The 24,225-nt window shown below is 37.3% G+C and overlaps 1 protein-coding gene across 3 annotated transcripts in view; it reads left to right on the top strand.

Annotated features, from left to right (window-relative positions):
* The window catches only part of CCDC171 (coiled-coil domain containing 171), a 165,497-nt gene that overhangs the window by 43,028 nt on the left and 98,244 nt on the right, over positions 1-24,225 (top strand). For all 3 annotated transcript variants that reach the window (XM_088054189.1, XM_088054188.1, XM_088054190.1), the window contains exons 11-16: positions 2,933-3,035; positions 8,270-8,373; positions 11,123-11,212; positions 13,007-13,207; positions 15,087-15,254; positions 16,929-17,117. In XM_088054189.1, the coding sequence (XP_087910315.1) occupies positions 2,933-3,035; positions 8,270-8,373; positions 11,123-11,212; positions 13,007-13,207; positions 15,087-15,254; positions 16,929-17,117 (855 nt within the window). The remainder of the gene's footprint in view (positions 1-2,932; positions 3,036-8,269; positions 8,374-11,122; positions 11,213-13,006; positions 13,208-15,086; positions 15,255-16,928; positions 17,118-24,225) is intronic.

Genomic DNA, 24,225 nt, shown 5'->3' with positions numbered 1-24,225 from the left:
CTGCATATCCCTCATTTTGCAAATCAATGACATTGCCTTTGATTTTCAAGGCTGTTTTCAAGGACCACAGTCTAGGTCAAGAATGGTCCATTCTGGTCTACAGGAAGTCAAGCAAAGTCAGCAGAAGACTTACTTTACAAATACTCTTTCACCTGTATGTACTAACATTGTCTGTGAAGCAAACTCTCTTTATGTAAAGGCTTTAGCAATTTTGTCAACTGATTTCCCTTTTGAAATAACCTAGGAAACAATTATACCTGTACTTCTCCAGTAGTAATACAGGAATGGCAAAACTTCTTGATGGATGGAGTTGTTGAGAAGGATTGTAATTGCATCTCCTGGAACAGTTGAATCTGTCGGCTGCAGTTGGTTGTGTTTGACTCTATACTCGTGCACTCCATTTTCCTTTTCAAAGTAAAGCATTTTGCATACTCCCTGTGTTTGTTCAGACTGACGAAAACTAAGGAGATAATAGCTACGGCTGTAAACTACCAAGTGGGTGCTTGTGGAGAAGATGGAGCTACACTCTCTTTAGATCTGTGCATTAGAAGTATGAGAGGAAACAGGAGAGTTGTAATTACCAGTAAGGGGAAAACGAAAAACTTCACAATGTAGATTGTGAGATATTGGAACACGTTGCCTGGAGGGTTTGTTGAAACGCCATCTTTGAGGATACTCAAAACTTGACTGAACAATTTCAGAACTGCCTAACCTGACTTCAACCATACCTCTCTGAGTGGGGAGTGGAACCAGATGACCTCCACGTATCCTGTCAGCTTAAATTCATGATTTTCTGACTGTATACATTCTTGTTAGATAACAGTGAGTGAGACATAAGAAATCAGATTAATATTAGATCCTTTTGGATGTGCCTGGATTGCTAACAGTGTAATTTACAGAGGTTTTTTCCTTCAATTTCTGATAATGGGGACAGTGATTGAAAATAGAAGTTAGAAAGGAAAGATACTAAATATTTTGCTGTTCAAGTGTAGAGAGACTGGCTAGTCTAAGTAATTTCCTTTTGATCTTTACTACTGTTGAAAAAGATGCTAAAATTTACTTAGGAAGTGTAGATGCAGTTAGCAAATAAAACACAGAGAAGTGGTGAAGGCTAAATAAACTGGAACACACTGACTAAATTATGGTAAATTCACTAAACAAAATGGGAAAAATTGGATGAAAAGATTGAGAAAAATTCTTACATTTGACTTTTCCACAGGAAAACGTTTTTCTGATAAATTTATTTTCACCTTCTTTGTGCTGCATTATTTTATGTAAAAAGAGTATTTATTTTATTGTGATGTTTTCATATTGTTATATTTTCTTATTTTTAATATGTGAGATTTTTGAGATTATGTCAGTACATGAGAACAAATTACTTTAATGTGCTTGCATCCCATAAAATATTTTTACTGGATCTCCACATTTACAAGTTCTATTTATATAGATAGTTTTATGGAGTAGGAATTAAACCTTGGTTATTTTTCAATATATAGAAGTGATTTGGAAATTCTTTATGAAGTGTAGTACAAGCACTCACACAAGAAAAAGCGTGTAAATGCTACAGGGGACCTAACACTGAAATACACATATGAATAATATATTAGTTGATATACAGTACATATAATTAAAATTGAAAGAGTAAAGCAAAGTTATAAAATATTTAAACTGAATAGTGAAGAAGACTGCAGAGAATTAAATGCATTTCTTGTTTTTTTTTTTATCCTGACAGTTATGTGCTACCAGTATGTAGCAGTTTTCCTGGGGAGGATGTTTCCCACACATAAGAAATTGCCTGGGTTCTTTGACATGCAGTGAAGCATAACTAAAGCAACAGTTTCTAGATATGATAGAAAACAGTAGAATTTTGCTCAGTAAAAAAGGTTAACTTTCCATTACCAAGTAGAAATGGAAATGATGCAAATACGTGTTGCAATTTAGAATGGAAGTAAATTGAGCAGTTAAAAGTCATGAGATGTCTTTGGCCATAACCTTTCTCATAAGAAAATTGTGAAGTTATTTAAATCTAGTTTCCTCTTGAGTTGGGATGGGGGGGTAGGGGTGGTTGGTTTTCATTTATTTTTGCTGGGTTTAGGTTTTCTGAATTGCTGAGGTGTGTTACTTTTTGTCAGTCAGCAGCTAGAATCACATTTTCTTGAGAAGTCAAAAGTACATATACCCAAAAGGACCTTGGTCTTGTCTGGAATTATGGATGCATGTCTTTGATAACTGCATGTTATCAGGTATAAAGTGAAGGCATGATTTGATATAGTCTTCCTATTATAGCGATTTAAAAAATGTGCTGTAGAACTTTTCTGGCCTTGAAAAATTTGGTGTCTTGATTTGAACAATAGGCTGCATTTAGTGAACAGCTTTCTTTAAGAAAATTCAGTGATAGGGGCTAAGAACTCTGTAGCTTTATGTTCCATGCATAAGGATTAGTTTTTGGTGTTGAAGAAATCCCTATCTAGCATGGAACGTATTAACGATTGAAGTCGGCAGGTTTGCAATGAGAATAGGTGTGGGATTTGACTGAGTGCCAAATCATGGATTTCTAGCCTGTCTGCCAGTAGTTTGGTGTCTTTCTGGATGCCCTTGTGGGGCATAACAGTAGATTTCACTGCTTGCATAGATAGACAGAATTTTATGTTCATTAAGATACTTTTAAAGCAGACAATGATGAAGACTTTTTTGTACAACCATCTTTTGTATTGCGTTTGAAATCCCTTAGTTTTGTGTTACAGGGTTTTTATTTGTTATGTCATGTTAGGTCTCTTGGCTCGAGAAAAGACATAAAAAGAAATATAGCAGAAATTTAAATTTAAAGAGGAACAAGTATATCATTGTGATGTGTATTTCTTCTGTTTACTTATTTTAATGTGTTCTTTCCCCGCCTCCTCTTGTCTTGTCTCCTTCTTCCTGTCAAATAAAGGCCAAGAAACACCAGGTCTTTCTAACAGAGACGTATGAAAACAACATGAGAGAGCTGGAGTTACTCTTGGACAGCTTTGCTATGTCAGGCCAGCGGACAGCAGGTTAGTTGAAAGTATAAAATGACAGATGCATCTGTCAATGTTCCAAAGTCACTACATTGTGGGAATTCTGCAGATGCCTCTTGCATTCCCTCTTCTCAACATGCTTTGATTTGATGACATGATAAGAGCAGTTCTCACAGCAGTCAAATGGCCTTGCTAGCTGAGAAAGGGTGACGGATTGTGGACCTGCTGTTGTCAGCCCAGAGCTTGATTTACAAATGCTGGGGTGTATATGATCGGTCAGAAAAGGGCTCACTTGCTGTGCTCTAAATCCAGCTGAGAAAAAAGTCCTTACAGTATACCTGCAAAGGGAACAGATGTTTTGCCTGAACTGAGCCAAATTCTGAGGCAACCTTCAGCAACTTAAAGGTCATATATTCAAAAAGGTTGTGTAGGACACATGATGCAACACAATACTTTTTACAGTTGATTGTGGACCAGGGCTATGTTGCATTCATTTAATCTGATGCAGAACAAATATTTCTCTGTTTTCATTAAAATTAATTGTAAGTCGGTAAGTGTCACTCTGCTACCTGCCTTTGTGTATAATTATTGTATTAGACTTAATAAACTTCTGCCTGGTTAGACATTTGAAACAGTGGCTAACATAAACAAGCTGAACTTTAACATCAAGTTAATGACTTTTTTTAAAGCTGAAAATTGAACACTTTTTAAAACCTTCATTTTAAACTGTAATTCCTGTTAGAAAAATTACGTTCTAGACACAAAGTGATTCCAATTTACAGTGAAAGTAAGCTGGAAGAAAGCAAGTAAAATGTGGCTTACAGAGCAAATGGGTTAATTTTATAAATATCATGTTATGTTTTTGCACTTTTTAGCAACAATATGCATAAATGGGCTGTTAAAAACAATTTTAAATGAAGATACATTTTTTTGTATATTCACAAAATTATTTTTTTTAGGGCCTGGTGCTGTTAAATTCCAACAAAGAAACAACTTCTTGGGATTCCCCTTGTCCTTAAAAATCGAGCTTGGATTCTGTGTTGCATTAATTTCCTTGCACAGGCTATATGCTTTTTTGTTTCAGAACTGGTATCAGTTTTATTCTGTAATTATAAATGTAATTATCATGATAATACCCATAGATTTATGGTTGAAAAGCTCTTTAAGACCGTACATTTTCCACAGTTTTGCGAAGTTCCACATGCTCAGAAGGACTTAAGTAACTCTGAGGGGAGCTGGAAGCTGCTGCCAAAGTGCAGTTTCCTAATTGTCTTTTGCATGGTAAGCTTTGCTGAGAACAGCTTTGACTTGCTTCTATAATATTAGAAATTCAATAATGGTACCTTCAGTATTAATTTCCTTTGTTAGAGTAAACTTTTAAATTAATTTAAATAGATCTGTTTTTTTCAAGCTTTAGTATCTCTGAAGAGGCTCTTGAGGCAGATAGTAGAATTTAGTTTTGCAGTGGATTGACTAAGTCTTTACAGTCAATTACAGTCTTTTAATATTAAAATAGACATTGACTAAGACATTTGTTCTACATATTTGCTATGCTTTTAAGTTTGAAACCTAGTTTTTAATGCTTTTGTGCTATTATTACTCTGATGTACATAAATTTTTTTGTATCTAATAGTATTTATTTAAATTTTTAAACAAATTATTATTAATATATTTGCCTAGATGCCAGTAAAAGTAAAAGTCTTAAATAAATTTTTGTAGTCTAATTACTAGATGAGGGGCTACATGTGCCACAGCTGATGGGGAAGTCTTTCTTGTTCTTGTGGTCAGCACTGAACTCAAGGGGTTGAGAGATGTACTTAAAAATCTGTCAATATTAAAGATCAAACACTAAAGATCCAGCCCCTTAATTCGAGCACTGATTAGTCTGTGATTATTAAGCTATACAGTAAAGATAATACTATATTTTTAAGTTTATGTCATGGGTTGACGGTGGGCTAATGCTAGGCACCTATGAAAGCTGCTAACTCATGCAGCTGGACAGAGGAGAGGAAATTTAATGAAGGTTTCATGGGTTGGGGTTAGGTTCTGGAGAGTTCACTCATCAAATGCCATCATAGGCAAAACAGGCTCAGTTTACAGATATGAAGTGAACTTACTACTAACAAATCAGGGCAGGATAAAGAGAAGTAAAACAAACCCTTGAAAAAACAGCTTCCCACCACCCCTCCCTCCTTGCCTGCTCTACCTCCTACCCCAGTGGCACAAGGAGACAGGGAATGGGGATTGTGGTCAGTTCATCACCCGAGGCTTCTCCCACTGCTCGGGGAGAGAAGTCGCTCCCCTGCTGCACCGTGGGGTCCCTCCCACAGGAGACAGTTCTCCATGGACTTCTCCAACGTGGCTCTATCTGATGAGCAGCAGCTCCCTGCAAACTGCTGCAATGCGAGTCCATCCCACAGGCAGCAGTCCTCCCAAAACTGCTTCAGCCTGGGTCACATACAACTGGGTATGTTCTTAGGGATCTTTGTCTTCAAGAAAAAAGTAATTGTGGTTGTAATAATCTAAGTAGAAGGTGAAATGAGTGCTAAGATAAAAATAAGTTCTCAGAGTGTTATCTGCTTTGAGTTAGCACCACCATTTAAAACAGGCCACCAGTATTATTTTGGTCAAAAATCTAAAACGTAGCACCATAAGATCAACTATTAAGAAAATGAACTCTTTCCTACCCTGGCCCAGTACAGCTAGGAGAAAGTCTGAAACAGCAGGTTTAAGAGTTTATTCACTTGTGTACTTCCGTAAGACTCACATGGAACTTGGCATTTTCCCCTAAATCTTCCCTCAAACTCTTGCACAATACTGGGCGTACACTTCAAGTACTGGGTTGGGTTTTTTATCTCATTGCTGACATGGTGCTTCTGCCACAAGAGAGTGCATTTGGATTATGTTGTGTGTCTCCTGCACAGCTGTATGAAGGCAGACAACATTTGGGCAGCATTAAAGCCTCAGGTTTGTTCTCAGCTAATGCAGGTAGGCTGAATCTGGTATTTCTATTGGCAGATTGAGCTGCGTAGAAATAGGGTTACAGCCAAGGCAATGAATGATAGCATAGAAAGTTTACTGACTAAATTCTAATTTGAGCAAACATGATATTAAAACAGCATTGCAGGTTGGGACTTAAAATATGAAAATACAATATTTAGACAGCTGGACAAAACCTATGGCATGGAAGATGACTCTTGGATTGACTTAATAGGTATTGTTTTAAACTGAGTGAGACTTGTGTGTTACCACTTCGCTTGAGCTACAAGAATGTGTAAAAAAATAGTGTTTATTTTTCTTGTGCAACAAGTTCAATGCAGAATGTTCCTATAGTGGGTAGTAGTGAGAGGCTGGTCTTGTAATTGAGAAGACTGGGCTGGAGCTCTGTGCATAGCTATAGCTGTGGTTATATGATAAAAATTACAGTAAGGTGACACCTGTCACATTATTCAATATGAAATTGTAACTTCTCAAAAAAGATCAGATTTTATGAATTCTTCTTAGATTGGTTTTAAGTATAAAGTTGCTTGGGATATCTGTAGGATTCACAGGTCTCTGAAGTGTCATTAACTGTCATTGATGAACTCTTGCTTTTCCTTGACTCTATAGACTTTACTCTGGTAAGCAGGTGGAGTGGCTGATAGGACAGAACAGGGGTCTGTCACTGGGGTGTGCATGCTGTAGAACAGATCTTGATCCTATTACTGAAAGCAATCTTGCAAATATGTGTTGCTTTGACTAGCTGGGACTTTGTAAAACCTAGTCCAACCTGAATAGCGCTTTATACTTTCTGGTACTATCAAAAGTTGGGAGAGAAGAGGCTAACTAATTCTTCAGAAAGAATTTTCTGAATGGTAATACATTCTGACTTGTGCACTTAAGTAGCTTTTCCACTGAGTTCTGTTGATGCTTTATGTGAAGCCTACAGGAGAAATGACATAATTTTTATGATGATGACATATTTTTAACAGTAATTTTATAATTTATTTATATTTACAATGCCTTAGTAGAATCTTGTGCTTATTAGATGACACTAATTACGGAATTCTTAAAAAAGTACCCAGCAAGTATGTAAGTGCATCTCCTCTAGCTGATAAAGTTTTATGGGGAGCTAAAGAAAAGGCTTAGATTTTAGTATTTGATTTGACTTTAGGAGCCACTCTGTGAAAATTGCTTAAAGACACTGGTGATAAACACCTGTATCATTGTTTAGTTGTGGTGGTAGTTATGATGATTTAACCTTCCTGGATTTAAAATGCCACAGATACTTTCACTTTTGCAAAATAAGGCTGCTGTTAAGAGTTGGTAAAGATAATTTTGCTCATAGAACATGTTAAAACTTTTGAAAAGTTGATACTGTAATTTGCTACAAAGTGATAAATGCTTCTTAGGAATATAAGTAATGCTGAGAAGAATGATCTGTCAATAACCTAGTATTGTGGTATAACACCAGGAAAAAAAGAAAAGTATGTTCTTGGAAACTGAGTATCAACTGACATCTTGTGACCTCTCAATCAATACAGTGTTATTTTGCTTTCTTGGCACATTGTTCTATGCACTTTGGAATGGTCAGGCTTGTTCATATGTCCCTAATTAGGGCAAGAAGATCAGAAGTCTCAATCTAAAGGTTTAATAAATAAGTTTAGAGTGTATATAATGGATATATCAGATTTATAATTGAAGTATTATGTAGGACTCTGCAGACAGATAATATTTTTTTAGTAATTTCCTTTAGAATAAAATTCAAGATAATTTAAAATGTTTTTAAGTCTTCTCCAAGCATAACATATTCATGTGATCTTTGGCTCAGAAAGGCTTTAGGTAAATGAAGTACTTCATTACCATATGCAGGCTTAGTCACAACAGCAAAATAATGTCAGGAAAAGTGTAACATTCTTAACTTTCAGACAACATGTTTTTCAAAGTATATAATTGTGTGGTTTCAAAGTTGGCTTGTCTGACTGAATGACACATGCGTGACCACAAGAGAAATAATATGTGAGACTGCATACCAAAAGCATTAGCTATAAATGTAATCCAGAATTTACAGTTCTGCACCTAGTATTAAAGCTTTTATACAAGTATCTTTCAGCTATATTTGCTGTGAAAGCATGGCTATACAGCTGTATCTCTCATGGCAAACAAGGCTGCTCTCCTGTGTTCTGTATAGTTACTGAGAGCCCTAAGTAATTCTAATACCTTGTATCCAGGGTGAGTAGTTTTCTCTCTGTGGCTTTAAGGCTTAATTTTTGTTCTGTGTTTTCCTTCAGGCACTTGTGAGGACAAAGATAAACCTCTGAGCTGCTCTGTCGTTGAGACTTTGAGGTGTACCTTGACAGCTTACCAGAACAAGCTGGAAGATACGTCTAATGAGGTAACACTTGCAATGTTTGGCTCTATATGTATTGCATTTGGCCTGCAGCAGTACATAAACTTAGCTTGTAAAAAATAGCAGAAGAGTGGGAATGTTGAGTTGACAGCTTCAAGTATGCCCAAAGAAAAAATCTCTGTCACTACTATTTGTCTAAGCTTGCCCTACAGTAAAGTTTCACATTTGTGGGGACAATTTTTTGTCTTTTTAGATTAATTTGGTTTTCTTGTTCAATCTTTTTGGGTTTTTTTTCCCAAAAACATTTAGGATAACAAGCTGTTCATATATAGGATTTTAATTAAAAGATAATGATCTCAGAGGGTGGCTGCATATACTGCCATGTTCCTAAATACATAATGGCTGAGCCTCATAGTCACTGCTCTCAGTTATGTAAATGATCAGGCTCCCCTGTACTTATGAAACTGTATAATTTTCTGAGGAGAGTGTGTTTTCAATGGATTCTCTTTGGGAGCTATTTTACTGTCATTTCAATTAAAATAGGACTGTTAGAATACTGTCTTTAGGTTATCTAAGCAAATAATGGAATTATTTCAATTTTGAGAAACTTACCCTTGAAAAAATCAGATGTTTTCCATGCAGTCCTACTGTCCTTTTATATCACTGACTAAGAAGTTAGAGTTTTGCATTTATTTTGTTGTGTGTTTTGCTAGTCTGACTAAATTACTCCTCTTGGGTGTAAATGTTTTATTAATTTGTGGCTTTAAAGGCTGTAGAAAGAAGTTAACTGCACCACTGAAATTTTTGTGCAAACTTGTGATTAGTTTTTGAATAAAATTGGCAAATACAGAAAGGCAAGATTGTAAGATTGTAAAGGTGCCAGCACTCTATTTAATTTCTGAGTTTTGTCTTTTGTTTTGACAAATGCGTAGTCTAGCTAGTCACTCAACACATTAAAAAAATTAAAAAATAATAAAAGAAAAGTATATCAGCTTTGCCCCTGTTATTGTGAAAAGAATGGTCTCCCACAAGACCTTTGAGTTTGTTCAAGGGGCACAAAAATAAGTGACCATGGAAACAATTATACTTTTTAAACAGCAAGCACTGTTAAATCTTTCCCAGCGAGATAAGAGAATTGATGTGTATAGTCATTATGAAACTCTTCTGAGACCCAAGTCTGGAAGCTGAAGAGTAACTAGGAACATATTACCCACAGCGAATTGTTATTTGGGAGGAGGAGCATCACGTGATAGGCAGCACAGTTGAAAAGTCGACTCAGCAGGCTTTGGCTTAGTGATGTGCTTTGTTGTGAAACTGTGCCAGAGACAGCAGTGGGGAGACCAAGGGGGTGGCTTCTAAGAAAGCAAAGAGAGTGTTCTGACAGAAAGAAGAATGAACTGTCAAGGAAAATAAATCGCAAGCAGAGCAGGACCAACAGATGACCTGCCACAAGACTTCCCAGTAGGACTGTGTGTGACTGACCCTGAAGTTGTCATATGGAGCCAGAGATCACTGAGCACCTTCATGGTGCACAGAAAGGGCAGTGCTCTGTCCTTCTTGATTACCCCCGCCCCCACAGAGAATGCTGCTTTTGGCTTTTTATGTGTGAGATATGTTTAATAATAAAACTTTTTAATAATACAGTAATGCACAAGGGGACTGTGAAGGGCACTGTGCAATACAATAGAATGTTTTAATACACAGTAAGGAAGGGTTTTTAGTAAGCAATACAATAGTGAGCAAATTTTAGTGGTTCTCTTTATAAAAGTTTTTCAACAAGATCCTACACATTGATGAATTTATTAATGTATGTGTACATCTGTATGTATATATGAAATATGCTGGTAAGCTTGTAATGTGTCATTTTTAACTTACTGTATTAAACATTAAATTAAAAGATCTAGTTAGTTTGTGTGACTGAAAGGTGTAGAAGTGTTTTGGGTTTTGTAGATAACTAGCTTCTGACTTTCTGTATAATGCAGATGCCAGAATATGTTTCAGGAGATGGAAAATACTAGTAAACCAATAAAAAGATGGGAAATATTCCAGTAGCATTCTTTAATTTACTATAATTATTTCTAAGTGTTTTGCCAGATTTCCTGACATCAAAATACAAAAATAAAAAAATTTAAAAGTAATTAATAAATTTTGTAAATGAAGTGTTCTGTTTCTGAGTTGCTCCTTAAATGTCAGGCATTAGTAGTATCATCATACAAACAAAGATACAGATTATTTTGATATGCTGTTATACTTTTTGAGAGTGGAAAGTGATGGTACCTCAGCACACATTAAGCAACCTCTGAGATGGTTACTTTTAACCCTACAGTAGTCACTGTGCCTCTTTGGAGCACTTCTGCTTTTTACTGTATGTGAGTACTATCCAGTGCTCAGAAAAGAATTATGCTTCTAGCTGGATAATTTCTGCAAATGGCCACTGACTTGAAAACTTGTTTTCTCAAACCACTCCCTGGATCATTACCTGAATTTACTGAATGCTTTCAAGCGCATTTCAGAATTTGTGTTTTTGTCAGATATTTTGAGAGTTAATAGGATAGGTAAGAGTGGACTCAGTTTGGGATTCTGCCACTAGTCTTTATTTTAAATCATTATGAAAGAGTTATTTAGGGTTTTTGTAATGACATATTATTTAGATTGTATGGAGTATAAAAGCTTTCCAAGAAATTGAAATACATGTTGGTTTTTTACTTTCATATACAAAATTCTTCCTTTATATTATATTGAATAGATCATTGCAGCCTTTCTATAAAAAGCCTGTTTGTCATATTTTTCACAGCTTGAGAAAACAAAGGCTTTGTGTAAAAAGATGACAAAAGAACTTAATGTATCTGAGGAGAAAATGCGTGCTTTAAGACAAGACCTTAAGGTATGGTTTAATGAATTTAGCTTAAAATTTGAATATTCTGCAAAAGGTATCTTTCTGGATTAAAAGTATATTTTTTTTCTTATCAAAGTCTCTATATCACTGTATTCTGAGCAAACTAGTTTACCTTGCAAGTTTGTGTGAAACCATGCTGCTTTATTCTGGTTACCACTAAGTGCATAATTTCAGTGATTTCACTTCTGAAATAATTAAAATACATTTATAAATTTGCTAAGTATTGTTTTATTGAAATCGGTATCAGTAATCTTTTTTGTTTAACTGTTTCTCTCAAGGAAAGGGAAAGATAAATTAATTACCACTGTGCCTAAGAAGGTATATTTTGTAAAAGATGTCCATTCTTTGGTTAATTTTTTTTGTTTGTGTTTATCAGAAAGGTCAATGCATGTAATGCATCGAGTTGTCTTTAGCAGCTGTCAAGCGTGCGGCCTAAAATTTCTTGGATTTAAAGTTACCTGAGATAAAAACACTTGAGAGCTCTTTCCTTTAGTTTTGGAACAATATTTATTTTTTCTGTTTTTGGCTGACACCAGTTTTGTAATGTCCTGTCTGGTTAAATCAATAGCTGAGGGAGTGAGCAAGTCCTGAGGTTGTATTTTAGCTTACTGTCCCAACGAGCAGTATATTGTATTACTGCAATAATAGAATGTCTGTAAAGCCAGAGTTTTTCAGATTCTTTTGTGGAGGATATGCTGCTTTATGTTTTATGCAGTGTTTTTCTGTAGCATTCATTGAATCTTCACATTAATGGATACTTACACATGATGTGTTGTCACATGTTACGAACTTTCTTTACTAATTTATGTTCAGAAGATTTAGGACTTCTGTTACAGCACCTTTTTAACTCACCTAAAAATTTGGCAACCCTTTGCAAGAGATAAATTGTATTCTTCACTCACAAACTGAGCTTCCTACACAAACAGGGCACTGGTTTTTATGCAATATGCTGGTTTTCAATCTCTCTAAATTTTTGGTAATAATATTGTATAGATGATCAAAATCTAGATCCAAACTGAAAACATTTATATTAGAAATCTAAAATTAATATTTTAATATTTTTATTTAGAAGAATAAAACTTGTCATTTTCTTATGATTTTGGTAGTATCTTTTGTATGATTTTATGAAAAATAAGCAATAGTTTCAGTTTGACCTTTTGCAAACTTTAGCAGTGCTGGACATCCAGTGTAACTGGACAATATTTTGGCTCAAAATGGATAGTGTATTAAGTTCTTTGTTTACCTGGTAAGATTTGGTGCTGGTAACATAATGGTATTTATGACCATTTTTGATTGTTACTTACTTCCCATGCTCAAGCCTCCAAAGTGAGTCCTCACTTTTTTTTATCTTGCATGTAAATAATACAATTGGCAACAGCAGCTATATTGCTTGCAGACTCAGCTCCAACAGATCAGGGATTCACTCAAAAAAATAATGTACCTTTTCAATTGCTCTGAGGGGTTTGCACTCTGTAGAGGATGTGTCCCTATGTTCTGCACCTCATTTGTGGGGGTAGAGGGGACTGTGAAGATCACTGCATCATGGAGCCTTTATTAGCGATAGATTTACAAAGCTGTCTAGCTGCAAGCTGTGGAAGAGGCCTATTGTCAATTTGAAATTCAGTTCCTGAAGGAAAAAGTAAGTCCACCTAGCCTGGAGTCTTGTGAATACATGTGGTTATATGACTATTTCTTTCCTCAGGTGATGAACACTTGACTAAGGTAGCAATTTATAGAGTAAAATTTATACCAGCCTTTCTGTTACATTCTTCTGTTTTACAGGAAGCTCAGGATATCATGGCTGATGCCAATAAAGAGTTAAACCATCTGCGTGCTAAGTGTGCAGACAGAGAGACTTTAATAGAAACTTTAAAAATGCAACTACAGGATGTACAGCAATGCTGGGAGAAAGAGCAAGTACGTGCCACAGAATCTGAAAATGAAATCCAGAAGCTTACCAGGGCTTACCAGAAGGATATGGAGGTATTACTAGAGACAAGATGACTGTCAAAGAGTCTTTATTTAATCTCAGCTTTATACATTTACATACATCAGATGGTTACTCTTAGTCTTAACAGATTTATCGCTAAAATATGATTTTAAGATATGTATTTTGAAATATGTGTTTAATATCTACAGGATCTCAGGACATATTGGTTCTACTTTCTTTTGTATCAGAACTAATAGCTTAATCATTCCAGTATTTTGAATTTTTGAAAAACAGAGTTTATTTAAAAAGCTATGCCTGACAAACAATTATTTATTTTTTTCAAATTAAAAGTTAACAAAAATGTTTTGCAGTTGAAACGTGTAATACTGTCATTATCATGTATTAATTACTGATCCACATGGCAAATGATAGATAGCAAATATGGAATTGAGGTAGTTTTGCATGCATGCCACAAAACTTAGAAATTCTTACTTTATCTGTTAACTAATTGTGATGTGCTGTATGTGGGAATGGGCCCACACTGTCTTATTTCAGAAACATTTTCTCTCTATATGTATTAACAGATGTTAATTTTGTTGCTTTTTCTGCCCATTGAAGCGGTTCTGTACTAGCAATGATATACTTGTAGTTGTTGTGCATATTGAGCTCATTACTTCCACAAATTTGGACATGGATGCCAACTGAGTAAAAAGGAAACATTCTTTCCACCTCTTTTACAGTCTGGTATTTAAATGGGGTCCACATGAAGCAGCTGGAATTGTTAGACACATCAGATAATGATTAAAGTGGAGGAAACTAGAAGTCTGGCTATATTGTAAAGTCAGCATGTCTACAACCCTGTGGTTGCATTCAACATGTGTGAATTGATTTGGGGTCCTGGAATCCTGTTTCTTGTGCCAAATGGATAGTTATCCCAGTTTTATCACAGCTCAAGCAAAAAATGTAATGATGGTGGCACACTGGATTTTCCTTGGGGAATTTGTAGATCTGTTAGAAACAAAGTTAAACTAAACTAAACTACAATTTATTTTTAATTACATAAAATACCATTAAATAATTGTGAGAAAATGCACCTAAGTGTAATTGAAAGGATTCAGAAAAACCCTAGTTTCCCATCTATAATTTCTTAATATAATACCTTAACCAAGGCCCCTGGAAAACAATGGGAACCTTTGCAATAGTTTACAGACTTTTTTCTTGTGACTTTTGAGGTACAGCTTTCTATTGTTGTCATAATCAAAGTTGCTAAATTGAATATATGTACTATAAGCACTAAGGATGGAATTTCTATGGCATGCTATTGTTGCTGAAGTCTATTTATAATTTGCATCAATATATTACTGACTAAAATCAGTGTAAATGAATGAGGTGTGGCTTGTGGAATTTAACTGATGAAGCTATAAGCCTATTTTGTCTGGCCATTTAGTCTCATATATAATCCATAAAAAAACAATTTAAAAAAGACTTTAGAGTGATAGTTGTATGAATGGTGTGTTGCACTGCCAAGCCAATCAAAGAATTTTCTGCAGGCTCTGCAGTTGTTGCAAGTGGGTACAGTTTGAATATAACTGAAAATTTTACCATAAATAAATAAATTGCATTTACTACTAACATGGAATTTTTTATCTGTATCAGGTAGTGGTTGTGATGAAAGCAGGACTGTTCTGTATTTATATAAGTTATTTATATATTATGTCTGAATAGACATATTTTGTAAAACCTGTTTTGTTACATTCACTTCAATATGTATGACTGCAAATGTTAGCTGTTGCAGAATTTTGAAAAAGGTTTGAGAATGAACTGTGTGGGCTTTTTTCAATTGCATGTAGTTCATATTACTGCCCATGTGATGCACGTCTTTCAATTGTAACACAGTTCAGATACAACAAGTAATGTTTCCTTTTGTTTCAGGAGAAACTGACCTTCCTTCATAGCTTATACCAGCATTTGATAGCAGGCTGTGTGCTTATAAAACAACAAGAAGGCATGCTAGATAGATTCTCTTGGCCTGAGCTTTGTGTAGTCTTGCAGGAGAATGTTGATGCCCTGATCTCAGACCTCAACAGGGCTAATGAGAAGGTAAGTGTCCTTAGGCACCAGCTACCTCTATTAAATTCAGTGACATTTGTCCACATCGCAGTATCATTAAGAAGGACTGACATTCATCTTATTTCAAAAAGAATTTGGACGTTAATAATTCAATACCATTAATTATAGCTTGTCTACAACTCAGTTTGATGCCATTGCTGTGGGCATGTAAATGTGACTGAAGTCTGTATGAAGTCTCTAAGCTCCACTTTCAGTGCAGGACATGCTAATAGTACTAGCCAATATTAGCCACAGGGACCTAATTAAAAGAAAATAAATTAATCTTACTGATGAAGCAATTCAAAGAACTTAGTCATTTACACTAATAAAGCAAGTCTTTATTTTACCATAAAACTGAAACAAAATACACTTACTCAAGGAATATCGTCTTTGAGTTATATGTTTATTATTCAGATGTACTGTTTGAAAGAATGACAGTGTATTTTTTATATCTAATTGTAACTCATGGATTATAGAATTATATTCAGAAACACTAGTAGAAAATATCCATTTATATAAAACATACCAATATTTGCTATAGGAGGAGCTGTAATTTTCAGGATGTAAGTAACTTATGTGGCCTTTCTCTCCAGAAATCCCTGCATTTTTAGGAAAGAAAAGACCTCCTTTTTAATAAACTGACTCCACAGACTAACATATGACAATCTTTAGGATTTCAGTTCATTTTCTGGCTCCATTGATCAAGTCAGTTCTAAGACTAATACAGCAACTCCAGAACTTGTCTGTGCTGATATTTTTTGAGACATAATAAGGGAAAATCTTTTGACATTTCTCATCTTCAGGAGTGACCACTCTTCTGGCCTGAGTAAGGTGCAGGGCTGGTTACACGGAATTGTTCTAACTCTGTCCATCATTTAACAAATACTCCAGCAGTCAGTTGGATCTACCCCCCTACTAAAGGGGTAGGATAAAATCTGGGTTATGAACATTTGGTGTACTTTTCTATTTTACTTTCAAAGTAAAGGAGGAAAGGGAGTAGAAGAGAAGGGAGTGAACATTATTGGCAGTGTTTGGGGATGTTGTGTCATATATTGACTGTGAGGTCTGTACAGCTCTTTTCATGTACTTACCAGCTTTTCAGGGATTTTGAACAGTATGTAACTTGCGTTGTACCCACTTTGTTGCGAACAAAATTTTTCTCCAAAGTTATCCACAGAGATCATTTGTGCTTGTTGAAAACAACTTTTGTATGCTAAAATGTCCTGAAATTCTTCCCATGTTTAATTGTATCTGGAATGTTTTTGTTTTCCAATAAAACAAAAATTAAATTAAGGACTGTTCTTTTATATTGTGTGCAATTCTTGTGAACTTTTAAGGGACTAGGATACTCAGATTGGTACTTTAGCAACACAAGTTTTAAGCACTTGTGAAAAAAAAAATAGCAGTGTACAGGTTTTCAACAAAGAAAGCAACAAATATCAACATGGTACAACAATAGCAAAACTGAATCCAATTTTTTTCATTTTGTTGCACAGTTCAAGTAAATAATGTCGTAGAAGGCTTTTACTTACATTTAATGAATATATTGAAGAAATCAGTTCAGATTTTATGCTGGGATTGTCTGTGGTTAAACTGATATGCACAATAAAGTACAAAGGTGTTTAGAAAAGTAAAAGAATTTGTTTTTAAATGCTTGTCACACAGATATCTCACCTGGAATATGTTTGTAGAAACAAGTCCAATACTATGAAGGAGCTTCAGCAGAGCCAGGAAGATGCTTTTAACAAAATGGCTGAACAGATGAAAGCAGAGGCATGCTGTTGGCATAATGAAAAAAAGTATCTGGAACAGCAGTACTCAGATCTCCTTGGGGAAGTTCATGCAAGGGCACAGGTATGGTGCTATGAACTTCTGTTTTTTTTCCTTATAAATATTTAATGGACTATTTCAGTAGTTTAAACCCCTAACCTGTTTAAGATTGTTTAAAATAATAAAAAACCCCCCTGCAAACTCTATGCTAGTATTAACTTCATTAATAAAAAGAAATAAATGTCTTTGTTAAAACATTCTAGAAATGAATTGCCTAATTTGGCTTACAGTTGCTGGTGGTTTTTTTGTTTTTTTTTTTGAGAATGTTAAGGCTGTAAGATTGAATTTTCTTTATTTAAGAATCATATAATGCAGCAGTAATTTTTTTCAGTGTCACGCTTTGCAGAGACTGTGTAGACTTACAGTAATATGGTGTCATCTGGGGATAAATTTAGGTATATACGTTCTAACCCTAAAAACCAATTAGTGGTAGATTTCAACAATATTAGAGGAAGCTGTTATACAGATGATATAGTGAGCAGAGGGTCAAAAGTGTAAAACTGTTGGCATTTGTTTTTAGACAAGTTATTTACAATTTAAAATGTTCATTATTATTCTACAATAACCATTGACCATCTTTTCAATCACAGTCATTTACAGGTGTTGCAATTAAAAGTGTTGTGAAATTGAGGAAATAAGGTATGCCTTGTTACTTGTGACTGCCACCTGTGACTTACTTCATCTGAGGAATGCTATATTTGACTCAGATTTTAGTCTTGGAAGTCTTTGTGTGCTGAAAAATACATTTATGAAGTATTCTTTTTACAGAGCTATTTATAGTGAGTTCTTAGGATTGAGTTATAATTTTTTAGATTTTTTTGCTTGATATTTACATTTCACGTTGGATATTGACAAGGCTAAAAACATCACTATGAGTGGAATAAGTGGCATGCAGATTTATATTAAATTTCCTCAAGGTTGTGTAGTTTCAGTTTACGGCTTTCATTTACCAACAAAAAGAATGGTGGAATGAGGAAGCTTAATTTTAATTTTAAAAATGACACTAACTTCATAAAAAAAAAGTGGAGTTACACAATTTAGATTTCTTCCTCCTATGTCATGTCTTTAAAAACTCTATAAGTGTTTTGTGAAAAATAGGTGCTCTGCAGTACCGCACCATTCTTTGGGATGGTACTGAACCTTCCAGTTTCTACAGCTGACTTGTATAGACAGCATGTAAAGCATGTACTGAAAATGTGTCTCTTTTTTTGTGGAGTGCATATTAGGCATGCCTTTTGGAAAAAACTTGATCTATCAGCTTGCTGTACAGCTACTGAATCATTAAAAGGGAAATATTTTCCCTTAGAAACACCTGGGCATGTTTTCTAATGCAGGTTATGTAATGTTGGAGTGCAAGCTGGTAGTTTTGTAATCTAGGTAGTGCAATGTTTGTATATACTTAGATGACTCAACAATTTCTTTTCCATCTCATGTTCCAGTTTGTCTTTTTTACCATTCAGTGTCAAACTGTCAAGAAGACAGTCTAATTTCTTCTCGACTTCTAATTTGTGACTGACTTTCAATTTGCAAATACCAAATTAAGCCTTTCCTTTCCTGGCATCCATAGGGTTAGGGTCCATAAATGTCTACTGTTCGGGCTATCCTAGTCCTTACTGCCCATTTTTCCTGGCTTAACTGTATTTTGCGTATTGCATTTTGAGCCAGTTAGCCATATTCGTCTGCAAGATCAGTGCTTTTTTGATTGGAGGTGTGCAGACAGACTAATATCATAGCCTTATTTCCAAAAGAAACAAGGAAAAATATGCCACAGGTTACAAAATGTCTTCAAAGGATCTTTAAGATTTACTGACTGCCAGTGATTACATAAAAATGCAGAATGCAATATTTTAATTTAATTATTTAGCAAGCTTTATTCATTAAATTTTATAGGAAACATATAATCAATGCAAATAGAATATAATTTGCCAGTATTTCATTGTACAGCTGTGTGTCTCCTCACTCTAGGACACTTATCCTAGCACTACAAGGGAACTGTAGCAATTTGCTACATTTTCCATCCAAAAATCTGAGTGTTAATTGCAAGTGCTTCAGTGAAATAACCCCTTGTAGGGTTTAGTTCCATTCTGGAAAGAGAAGATGAGTGATTTTTGCTGTCCTGCACCAACCTAATGGTACATCATAGGATGCTTCCTTTATTTGTAACTTCATCTTCAACCAGTGTTCCATGACTACTTCTAGGTATTTTCTCCTCAGAGGTCCTGTGTTGAGACTTCTTTAGAAAGTTGTTCAAATTGTTGACATGTGTATGAAAGCAAACCATAGAGTGTCAATTCGCACTCTCAGGAGTTAACAGAGAGCTCTAACTGCACAGCAGTATAAGTAATGTATCTTGAAAATTACTGCTTTGGTTTATTAGAACTGCAGTAGAGAGGGCTTTTCAGAATGGTCTCCTTATAATTAAAACACTGCAAAATCTGGAGGTTTTTGTGGCTGTGACACCTGCTACTGCTTCTGTCCCCAGCCAGTACTGTTCAGGGTCTCTGGTTCCACAATAGGATCCATGAATGTTAATAGTTACTACTTCACAGCTGGTTCTGTAGGTCAGATGGATGGTGTAATCACAAAGCTGTTTTACTGTTTTTCTATAGGTCAGAAATTCCCAGAGTAGCCTTATCACAGATCAGCAATAAACAAGGCACTCTGTAGATACCACTTTTTGTCAGTGGTCTCCATGTTTGGAGAGTCAATGGAGCTTAAAATGCATATCCTTTTTCTTTGCCTTTTGAAGCAGGAGTCTAGTCCACTTGATTTGATAGTGTGCCATTTTGAAAACGTTACTATGCCTTTGCCTTAGCCTCTCACAAATTATTTATTATTTATAGTCTCATAGGAAATGTCCTCTGAATTTTAACTACCAGTTGTTGTTTGTTTATTCTATCAATATTTTTTAATCTGTCCCCATTTTTCGTGGCAGCTACTCAAAATAGAAGGGTTTTGTTCCAATATGCAAAAACATATTGTAAGGGAAAAATACTGTAACTACTTTAAAAATGTCAGTTTTAACAGAAAAATAAAAGGTTTGCTGAATAGGTAAAGGAAAAGGTCCCCTGGGAAGAAAAAAATGTGTTGGGTTTTTTGGTTTTTTTTTTGGTTGGAGGCCTTTTACAGCAAGGCAGGTGAATTAGATAAAGGGTGGGATATATTGCAATTATATGAAAAGTCACTGCAAAGGGTACAAAGGGAAGAAGAGAAGTGTGTGTAACTGTACTGGTCCTGTCCTACCAGGTCTCTTTGGTAGGCACGTCTGGCCCATGTACTTAAAACACAGCAAAGGGAGAAAAGGGCTGTTGATGTTGTTTATAGGTATATATTTGGAAAAATAAAACAGCTTAACTACAGGGATCACTGCCCCACAGAGTCAGAATGGGTTGAGGTGGAAGGGACCACAGTGGGTCATCTGGTCCAACTCCTCTAATCAAGAGGATTGTCCTAGAGCACATTGCACAGAATTCTGTCCAGATTGTTTTAAATATCCCCACTAAGGGAGACTACCACCTCTTTGGGAAATCTGTGCCAGTGCTAGGTCACAGCATGGAAAAGAAGTTCATCTTCTTGTTGAGATGGAAGTTCCTGTGTGTCAGTTTGTGCCCACTGGCTCTTCTCGTATTGCTTGGCACCACTGAGCAGAACCTGAATCCATCCACTCACAGCCTTCCTTTAGATACTTGTAGAAACTGATGAGAATCACAGAATCACCAAATTGTTAGGTTTAGAAGGGACCTTTGGAGATCATCTAGTCCAACCCCCCTGCCAAGGCAAAGTCACCTAGGGCAGGTTACACAGGAATGCATCTAGGAGGTTTTTGAGAGGGAGACTCCATGATCTCCCTGGGTAGCCTGTTCCAGTACTCTGCTACCCTCAGTGTAAGGAAGTTTTTCCTCAGGTTGAGGTAGAACTTCTTGTCCTTTAGCTTTGGCCGTTGCTCCTCATCCAACATCACTGTTGGGCACCACCAAAATGTTGTCTGGCACCATCCTCCTGATACCCACCTTTGGGATGTTTCTATGCATCGATGAGATTCCCTCTCAGTCTTCCCCAGACCAAACAGGCCCAGCTCCTGCAGTCTCTCCTCACAAGAGAGACGCTCCAGACCCCTGACCATCCTTGTGGATCTCCACTGGACCCTCTCCAGCAGCTCCTTGTCTCTCTTGTGCTGAGGAGCCCAGAACTGGACACAGCACTCCAGGTGTGGCCTCACTGGGGCTGAGTAGATGGGGAGAGTCACCTCCCTTGACCTGCTGGCCACACTCTGCACCCCAGGATATCACTGGCCCTCCTGGCCACGGGGACACTGATGGCTCATGGACAACTTGTGATCCACCAGGAGTCCCAGGTCCTTCTCCACAGAGCTGCTCTGCGGGAGGTCAGCCCCAGCCTGTGCTGGCACTTGGGGCTGTTCCTCCCCAGGAGCAGGACCTGACACTTGGCCTTGTTGAGCCTCATTAGGTTTCTCTCTGTCCAACCCTCCAGCTGATCAAGGTCCCAGGGAATGGCAGCAGAGCCTTCAGGTGGATCAGCCACTGCCGCCAGTTTAGCGTCACCTGCAAACCTGCTGAGGGTGCATTTGATCCCCTCCTCCAGGTCACTGATAACAAATTCAGTGAGATTGGACCCTTGGGAGCACCACTGACTTACAGGCCTCTAGCTGGTTTCTAGTCTACTGATCACAACCCACTAAGCTCTGCAATTGTCAGGGTCCATTCAACTAACTCATGTTTCCTGAGCTTACCTGCAAAGATGTTGTGGGAGACAATATATATATGAGATCCCCTCTCAGTCATTTCTAATTAAGTCTTAACAGGCCCAGCCCCCTCATTCTATTGTAAGAAAGATATTTCAGCCCCTTTGTCACCCTCTACTGGACCTGTGCCAGGACTTCCATGTCTCTCTTGTAATCAGGAGCCCAGGATAGAGAAAGCACTCTAGATGTAGCCTCACTAAGGCTGAGTAGAGGGGCAGGATGTTGTTCTTGACATGCTTGGCCACATTTAATTCCAGATACATCTTGACCTTTCTTGTCTCATTTCCACTTCCTCTGAAGAAGGAAATGAAATGAACCTCTCTCTCTTCATTCCAAGTGGCCTGGCCCTGTTTCCATCCATGTGTTTCCTGCCTGGGTAGTGACAGGTCTTCATTTGATCATGCAATTCTGTTACCCGCTTTGGCTGACTTCTTGCGCATCGGGATATATTGCTTTTGAGCTTGGAGGAACTTTTCCTTGAATATCAACCAACTGTCTTGCACCCTTCTTCTCTGCAGGGGCTCTTCCTGTGGGATTCTTCCAAGAAGATCCCCAAAGAGACTAAAGTTAGCTCTCCTGAAGTCTGTGGTGCTGCCCTGCTTCCTCCCCTGATGCTGAAGCCCAAACTTCACATCTCCAACAAGGCCTTCCCTGTTAGTATGAGGTCAAGCAGCACAATATTCCTTGTGAGATCCTCCACTACCTGTGACAGGAAGTTGTCATGACTGCTTTTCAAGAGCTTTCTAGGCTGTTTGTGTTTCATGGTGCTGGTTCTGCAGCAGATGTCACGGTAGTAAAAATCCCCTGCAAGAACCAGTGTCTGTGACTCTGAGGCTGCTTTATGCTGCCTGTAGAAAATGTCATCCACTTTCTCCTGCTCTTTAGATGGTCTGTAGCAAACACCCACAAATGTTATCCCTACTGATCTGCCTTTTTATCCTGACCCATAAGCTCTTGACTCACTCATCATCTACCCCAACACAGAGATCTATACATTCCAGGTGTTGCCTCAAGAGAGTAACTCCACCACCTTGCCTTCTTGGTCTGCCTCTCCTAAATAGCATTTCCTTTATTACAGCATTCCGGTCATGTGAGCTCTTGCACCACATCTCTAATTCCGAAGGTCAGAGTCCTTTGACTGCACACAAGATCCCTAGTTCCTCCTGTTTGTTCCCCATTCTGTGTTCATAGGTGTACATGCACTTCATGGAAGTATTTGGTTGTGTCAAAATCCCAGGGGAGGTGCATAATCTGTCTTCTGGTTATGTCTTTGAATGCTTATACAATCTGGAGGCATTCCTTCTTTTTGGGAGGCAAAGCCTCCTTTTGCTTCTTGGCTGGTCACTGTAGTTCTCCCCTTCCCACACCTTTTCTCTGTCAAGCCTGTCCCTATCCCTGTCCCTCCTTAAATTTAGTTTAAAGCTCTTTCAGTGAACCCTTCTAAGATGCTTTTCCCTCTTTGAGACAGGAGGATCTCGCTTGTTGTCAGCAGACTCAGTGTCATATAAAATGACCCATGATCAAACCCCCACAAATTTTGATGGTAACACCACTCTTGAAGCAATGTTTTCCTCTGTGGGATATTCCTGGGTTTTTCCTCATCACTCCCTGCAGATGGATGGACAGAAGAGAAAACAGCTTGTGCTTCAGATCCCTTGACCAGTTATCCCAAGGTCCTGAGATCCCTCTTGATAACTCACAGTCTTTTTATTGGGATTTCGCTGCTACCCCCCTGGTAAACAGGTAAGTGGTAGCGATCAGTTGGCTGTACCACTGGGAAGTTTCTTGGTGATGTCTCTTATCTGGGCTGCATTGAGGCAACATACTTCTGTATAGGTTAATTCTGGTCAGCATATTGGGCTCTCCGTTTATCTAAAATGGGAGTCACCAATTACTACTACCATTCTTTTTTTTTTAATTGATGTAGGGGGTAGGCTGCCCTGTCCTAGACAATTGGTCCAGCCTAGATGGACTTTCATCCACATTCTCATTTCCCTGATTCTGAGAATCCAGGGCTCCACACCTGTTGTATAAGGGCACCTAGGAAGTTGAAGCAGTTTGGGAGGGGACTTACCTACCCTCTGCAAGGAGAAACCTGTTTCCACTCACCTGTCTCTAAGATCCCCTGCTGCTTGGTGGTGAGAGGGTGGGGGATCCATTGTTTCATGTGGACAGTAGGTGCATTTGTCTGAGGTGTAGTAGAGTGTGGCTCCACCACTCAGTCTCATCCTCAGACTCCCTAATACTTCTTAGTCTTTCTACTTTGTCCCTCAGCTCCAGCATTAGGCTTTGTAAGTCATCTGCCTGATCACAACTCACACAGCTCTTGTCTCTGCTGCCCTGAGAGCAGTGCCAGGCTCTGTCGTTCCC

Source organism: Pseudopodoces humilis, chromosome 4 (assembly GCF_049639895.1).
Source record: "Pseudopodoces humilis isolate 2021_Gansu_Grassland_sample_001 chromosome 4, ASM4963989v1, whole genome shotgun sequence".
Classification (NCBI taxonomy): Eukaryota; Metazoa; Chordata; class Aves; order Passeriformes; family Paridae; genus Pseudopodoces; species Pseudopodoces humilis.
The sequence above is the reverse complement of the archived record's forward strand: the minus strand, read 5'-3'. Positions and strand labels throughout refer to the sequence as shown.